Source organism: Oncorhynchus gorbuscha, linkage group LG06 (genome assembly GCF_021184085.1).
Source record: "Oncorhynchus gorbuscha isolate QuinsamMale2020 ecotype Even-year linkage group LG06, OgorEven_v1.0, whole genome shotgun sequence".
In the NCBI taxonomy this organism is placed as follows: Eukaryota; Metazoa; Chordata; class Actinopteri; order Salmoniformes; family Salmonidae; genus Oncorhynchus; species Oncorhynchus gorbuscha.
In genome coordinates this window covers 75,027,251-75,034,458 of record NC_060178.1, presented here as the reverse complement: position 1 = coordinate 75,034,458, position 7,208 = coordinate 75,027,251, and the positions used below count along the sequence as shown (strand labels likewise).

At 40.8% G+C, this 7,208-nt stretch overlaps 1 protein-coding gene across 1 annotated transcript; it reads left to right on the top strand.

Annotated features, from left to right (window-relative positions):
• Positions 1 to 2,005: 2,005 nt before the first annotated feature.
• Positions 2,006 to 6,894, top strand: LOC124037254 (F-box only protein 5-like). The gene is made up of 5 exons (XM_046351933.1): positions 2,006 to 2,396; positions 3,258 to 3,914; positions 4,025 to 4,115; positions 5,673 to 5,870; positions 6,054 to 6,894. The coding sequence occupies exons 2-5, from the start codon at positions 3,283 to 3,285 to the stop codon at positions 6,309 to 6,311; spliced, it is 1,179 nt and encodes a 392-aa protein (XP_046207889.1). The 5' UTR covers positions 2,006 to 2,396; positions 3,258 to 3,282; the 3' UTR covers positions 6,312 to 6,894.
• Positions 6,895 to 7,208: the final 314 nt, after the last annotated feature.

Below are 7,208 nucleotides of genomic sequence, written 5' to 3'. Positions count from 1 at the left end.
TGGAACATTATTAAAGTGGCTAGTGATACATTTCTAAAAGTGGCCAGTGATTCCAAATCTATGTCTATAGGCAGCTGCCCCTGGTGTGCTAGTGATGGCTGTTTAGCAATCTGATTGTCTTAAGATAGAAGCTGTTTTTAATTCTATCGGTCCCAGCTTTGATGCAACTGTACTGACATCGCCTTCTCAATAATGAGGGGGGAACATGCAGTGGTTCGGGTGGTTTATGACCTTGATTATCATTTTGGCCTTCCTTTGGCATCGGGTGCTGTAGGTGTCCAGGAGGGCGGGAAATTGCCCCCGGTAATGCGTTGGGCAGACCGCACCACCCTCTGGAGAGCTTTGGGAGGGAGAGCTTCCGTACGGAAGTTCCAGTGATGAGTCAAGATTGTAACTACTACCAATTGGATACCATGAAATTGGGGAGAAAAAAGGGGTGAAAATAACAACAACAAAAAAAGACAGAAAAAATTAACAACATTCTTTTACTGTATGCCTCTTGTTCAGATGGGACAGGGCAGTGTGCAGTGTGGTGGCGATTGCATCATCTTTGGATCTAGTGGGGCAGTAAGCAAATTGAAGAGGGTGTAGCGTGGCAGGTAAGGTGGAGCTGATATGATCCTTGACGAGTCTCTCAAAGTACTTCATGATGACGGAGGTGAGTGCTACGGGGCGATAGTCATTTAGTTCAGTTACATTTTCCTTCTTAGGTACAGGGACAATGGTGGCCATCTTGAAGAATGTGTGGACAACAGACTGGGATAGGGAGAGATTGAATATATCTGTGAACACACCAGCCAGCTGGTCTGTACATGCTCTGAGGACACGGCTAGGGATACCGTCTGGTCCGGCAGCCTTGCGAGGGTTAACACGCTTAAATGTCTTACTTACATCAACCACGGAGAAGGGGAGCCCACAGACCTTGATAGCGGGTTGCATCGGTGGCACTGTATTATCCTCAAAGCGAGCGAAGAAGGTGTTTAGTCTGTCCGGAAGCAAGACGTTGGTGTCTGCGACGATGGTTTTCCCTCTATAATCCGTGATTGTCTGTGGACCCTGCCACATACGTCTTGTGTCTGAGCCTTTGAACTGGGACTCAACTTTGTCCCTATACTGACATTTAGGCTGCTTGATTGCTTTGCGGAGTAAATAACTACACTGTTTGTATTCTTCCATATTCCCAGTCTTCTTTTCCTGGTTAAATGCGGTGGTTCGAGCTTTCAGTTTTGCGCGAATGCTCCCATGTTTCTTCGCCCAAAGCAAGTCTCTTCTTCTTATTGGTGTCCCTTAGTAGTGTTTTATTTTGCAGTAATTCGACCATAAAGGCCTGATTCAAACAGTCTTCTCTATTACTTGAACTCCGTGAAGCATTTATTTGGGCTGCAATTTCTGAGGCTGGTAACTCTAATGAACTTATCCTCTGCAGCAGAACTAACTGGTCCTTCTGTAGCTCAGTTGGTAGAGCATGGCGCTTGTAACGCCAGGGTAGTGGGTTCGATCCCCGGGACCACCCATACGTAGAATGTATGCACACATGACTGTAAGTCGCTTTGGATAAAAGCGTCTGCTAAATGGCATATATTATTATTATTATTATATAACTCTGGGTCTTCTCCTGGGCCCTTGAATGAGTAGGTGTGTCCAAACATTTTACCTGTACTGTATATAAAGAAAAACATGTTTTATCTCAGTAATGTTGTGAAGAGTTTCATTTGCAGAATGAGAGGTATCTCTGGGTCTTCCATTTCTGTGGCGGTCCTCATGAGAGCCAGTTTCATCATAGCGTTTGATGGTTTTTGCGATTGACTGACCTTCACGTCTTAAAGTAATGATTGACTGTCGTTTCTCTTTGTTAATTTGAGCTATTCTTGGACTTGGTCTTTTACCAAATAGGGATATCTTCTGTATACTTTTTTGATTACTTCATGATTCCATATGCGTTATTTAATTGTTTTGATGTCTTCACTGTTATTCTACAATGTAGCATGAGTAGGTGTTCTAAAACCTTTGACCAATAGTGTATTTCTAACAAAAAATACAAAAAACATTGCACCAATATTTTAACGAATCACCTCTACCTCGGTGTATTTCTATTGTATTTGCAAAGAAAAATAACTGGTACATGTTTGAAATGGTCGAAACAAAATGTAGTGGGGCTTATGCAGTTTAAGCTCTGACGTTAGACGTCCGTTTACGCTATTCTGTTCTCCCATTGGTTCCCCGGTTTAAAGGTAACTTCCCTCATTGGTTTGTGACATTTTGGATACGGATTTCAAAGGTGCAGCGAACTGGCGCTTTTTCCATATTTTCCTCATTCAAGCATCAAGAAAGTTTCCGAACCCAGTCTAGCTGCTAATGTCGGTGGCAGACCAGAAATAGGTGAAGTTATCTTAAAGGTATGCAATATTTTTCTTACCTCAATCAGTAACTGTGTTGTTAAATTGTTTGCTAGGCTAATAGTTATTACTCATTTCATTTGATTCAGGCTAGTTGCGCAAAATTTGACGTTTATTTGAGAAAGCACATCCTTCTAGCCATGATGACCCTAGTTTTGTTACAATATTAGCTAGCTAACGCTACTCGTTTGCCAACTTGTCTACATAGCTAGTTAGCTGCTTGACTAACTAGCGGTAGCTAGCCATACCTGGCCTAGCTATGTCACTGTAGTTATCTAACGTTAGTTAACTGTGTAGGTAACTTAACTAGGCAGTTGTACGATTTGCAATAGTTGGCTAACTACATGTATATTTTTGACGTCGTTATAGTTACATATTTTTGTTTTAAATCCACTTAAGTTAGCGGCTCAATATTAGACTAGTTAGCATTACCAATGCCATTGGCTATCCTATGAATAACGTGATGGTGGGAACGACTAACTATTAAAATGATTTAATACGTTATGGTACGTTAAATGCTTATTTTGTACTAAATTACTATGCATGTAACGTTAGTTAGCTATTGTGATATCAAAGACCGTAATGCCAAATTAATTGGCTACCTAGCTATGCTACAAAGTAAATTTTGGGGGGAAAAGGAAGGCGCACTATGGAGATATTGCAGCTAGTTAGCAACTTCTTGATGACTAGGTGTATGATAAATTGGTTTAACGTTAATGTTATGTTTTGTTTTAGAATTGAGCTATATCGAGTAACTGAGTGGGGCAATACACTGGTTTGAAACTTACGTACTGTAGCTAGCCAGTTTGGCGCGTTTTGATTGTGAGATGGAACTGACTAATGACTTCTCTTCTGGCTCAGGGATACAGTTTGAAGTCAATGAAAAATGAAGTGTCAGTCCAACAACAATGAACTCCGGTTTGCATGCGACATGGAGAAACATGTCACATACAAGGAGTCAGGCCTCTCAACCTCACCACTCTTGGGATGCATCCAATTAGTAGTCAAACAACTCTCTCCAGGTCTCACCTCTGCCAACATTTGCCTCAACGATGATGTGCAAGGTGTTCACAATAAGGAGAACAACCAATATGACCGCATCCTTGACGAGGTGAACCTCGGCTGTGAAGCATTCGAGGACAGCGGTTACCTGTCTTTACAGAACAGCCAGATGGAGGACTTTTATAATGTTAATGAACAAGGGGAGTCTCTAGGACTGGAGATATTCTCCCCATGTACTCCAGTTGCTGATTGTCACAAGGCTAAGCACTCTGCCTCTCAACTCCCCATACTGAAGTTTCAACATGCCATCTGCCAAGAACTCACCAATAGCTTCAAGAGGACCCAGAGCTATGACTGGACTGTCATTAGCTGGCTAGCAGAGGACTCTGGCCTTGAAAGGGTTATTGGTGGGAACATGGGCCTTGAGTGTATGGATGTTTTAAAAGCTCTGCAGGAGAGGGACATGAAGCACATCCTAACCAGGATCCTGTGTCTTCTTGATGTTGACTTGATAAGGTAAACATTTGACCTTTACTGCTCTTATGATTTTATATAGAGATTTTTCAACGTGAAAATGGTTTTGTACTCTTATCATATATTCATGGTTGTTTTTGTTTTCTTCACAGCTGTAGAAAAGTGAGCAAGAGCTGGAGAAAAATAATCTGCCAAGACAAGTCTGCACTCCGTAAATGTGACCAAGCTGAACAGAGACTACAGGTAAGTGCTAACATTTTAAATGGATGTCATGTATATCAGGTAGAGGTCGACCGATTATGATTTTAACGCTGATACAGATTATTGGACAACATTTTTTATATATATATATATATATTTGTAATAATGACAATTGCAATAATACTGCATGAACACTTATTTTAACTTTATATAATATATAAAATAAAATAAATTTAGTTTCAAATAAATAATTAAACGTGTTCAATTTGGTTTAAATAATGCAATAAACAAAGTGTTGGAGAAAGTAAAAGTGAAATATGTGCCATGTAAAAAAAAAAAAACTACGGTTTAGGTTCCTTGCTCAGAACATACGAAAGCTGGTGGCTCCTTTTATTGACATGAGTCTTCAATGTTCCCATGTAAGAAGTTTTAGGTTGTAGTTATTATAGGACTATTTCTCTCTATAACATTTGTATTTCATATACCTTTGACTATTGGATGTTTAGTATTGCCAGCCTTCTCTCGGGAGTTGATAGGCTTGAAGTCATAAACAGTGCAGTGCTTGAATCACAGCGAAGAGCTGCTGGCAAATGCAGGAAAGTGCTGTTTGAATGAATGCTTACGAGCCTGTTGCTGCCTACCACTGCTCAGTCAGACTGCTCTATCAAATCATAGACTTAACAAAACGTTTATTCTTTCAGTGAAATACGGAACCATTCCGTATTTTATCTAATGGGTGGCATCCCTAAGTCTAAATATTGCTGTTACATTGCACAACCTATGTCATGATTATGTAAAATTCTGGCAAATTAATTACGGTCTTTGTTAGAAAGAACTGGTCTTCACACAGTTCGCAACGAGTGAAGCGGCCCAAGACTGCTTGCACGGAACGCAAGAGAAGTGACACAATTTCCCTAGTTAAAATAAATTCATGGTAGCAGCAATATGAACTAAATACACAGGTTTAAAAAAAATATATACTTGTGTATTGATTTTAAGAAAGACATTGATGTTTTTCGTTAGGTACACTGGTGTAACGACAGTGCTTTTTTTCGCGAATGCGCTTGTTGACTCACCTGTTTGGCAAAGTAGGCTGTGACTCAATGACAAATTAACAGGCCCCTTCATCGATCATATGCAACGCAGGACAAGCTAGATAAACTAGTACTATTATCAACCATGTGTAGTTAACTAGTGATTATGTTAAGGTTGTTTGTTTTTTATAAGATGCGTTTAATGCTAGCTAGCACCTTACTGTGGCTCCTTGCTGCACTTGCATCAGGTAGTCAGCCTGCCATGCAGTCTCCTCGGAGTGCAATGTAATCGGCCATAATCGGTGTCCAAAAAGGCAGATTACCGACTTATGACAACTTGAATTCCGATTAATCGGTCGACCTCTAATATCAGGTATCAATGCTTTCAATTCACATTGACGGTTTTGTTTTTTAAGCTTGCAGGGGCTCCCAACTTTGCTGATATGTTTGATATTTACATTTATTTAGAGGCCCTTTGCAGTACTTCAATCTTAATTGCCTAACCATAGGGTAATCCCCTGCATGAGTATTGTATGCTAAATAGCAATGTCCTTTTTTGTTATAGGACTCAAGAATCCCCGTAGGACTGGAGAATGTGGGTTTTTTGACGAGAGACACCACCCTGTCCAGGGTTGTAATGTCCTGTATGCAGAGAGTAGCTTCAATCCCTATCCAGAAGTCTACCAAGAGGATGCTCTCCAAGAGAGCATGCACGCAGGCGCCATACTGCTCCCACCAGTCTCGCTTCAGAGAATACCAAGAGGTGAGGGTTCCTCTATTCACTTTGCATATGAAGGTTCAGAGGACATGATGGTGCTCAGTGTGTGTGTGTACTTGGGTTGGTCACCTTCCAATCAGTTCCAAAAAAGTAATTGACATTATGTTCATGTTACATATTGTGAGTTATACTCTGTAGCCTTATACATTGTTTGGTTGTATTCTCTAGGCTGCCAGTTCGCTGAAGCAGCATGAGTCACTGAAGCCCTGTAAGCGCTGCGGCTCTCCAGCCAAGCACAATGCAGATGCAATGAGGGCCACCTGTACCCGCTTTAGTTGTGCCTTTGACTTCTGCACCCAGTGCCAGGGCCCTTTCCACGGCTCCTCAACCTGCTGCACGCGGCTGACATGGCGGCCAAGCAGCTCCACAGCCACCCCCATCCTCATTGGCAGCGCTCGCAGCAAGAGGAACGTCAGGCGCCTGTGAGATGAACGTCAGGCGCCTGTGAGATGAACGCAGCCTGGGATAAGACCCAATCCCTCACCTTTTAAAACTAACATAATTTTTTATGGAATATTTGTTTTATTCATAGCCCTTTTAGCCCACTACCGCCTCCGCCGAAGACTAAAGGTATCTTGGCTATTGGAATACTCTGCATTAAGAGTAGACTGTATTGAGGCAATCAAGTGATTCCAGTTGTCTGACAATGTCGTCAGAAAGCGACAATCGTACTGCAGGCCCAAAAAAAGAACATCCCACTGGATGCAAATACATTTTTCCAAGACTTGTATTTTTCTTAATGAAATGTCCTCGTCGTATATTTGTACATATTTTAAATGTGAGATATGTAAATATTTATATTGTTTAAATAAATGTCTCTTGGGATTTAAGAACAGATCTTTTATTTTTCAAGGCCACATACTAACAGAAACCTTGTAATACGCACCAACTTTCTTTCAGAATTTATCAAGAAGAACACATGTTACAATGCCAATAAGGGTTTGAAAGATACATCATACTTCCAGGGTCAGTTCCCAGATTTTTTTTTCAAGGGGCTTGACAATTCTATCTTAATTTGTGAAAACACAGCTGTTTAAAAAATATATGTATACAATATTTGTGTATTAGTTTACTTCTGCCAGATACTTAAGTTATTGTGTTGAAGACCATTGTGCTATGTATTTGTCCATTGAAGACTATTCCAAAAGCCTACAAAAGTTCAAAAACTACAAAGCTACTTCCTGGAAAATGACATCACTGTCATAGCTTGTTTGCCACTTGCTTCAAAAGCTTTAACAACTAGTGAAACTAAGCCATTCAGCCATTAGATGGTGCCATAGTGTAGCTCTAAAAACCTCCTGGCTCACTATCTGGAAAGATTAA

Excerpts from the sequence above, each read along its gene's own strand:
- LOC124037254 (XM_046351933.1), top strand. The coding sequence starts at position 3,283 with ATGAAGTGTCAGTCCAACAACAATGAACTCCGGTTTGCATGCGACATG. Across the intron at positions 3,915-4,024 it reads CTTGATGTTGACTTGATAAG|CTGTAGAAAAGTGAGCAAGA; the intron begins GTAAACATTTGA and ends TTTTCTTCACAG. Across the intron at positions 5,871-6,053 it reads GCTTCAGAGAATACCAAGAG|GCTGCCAGTTCGCTGAAGCA; the intron begins GTGAGGGTTCCT and ends TGTATTCTCTAG.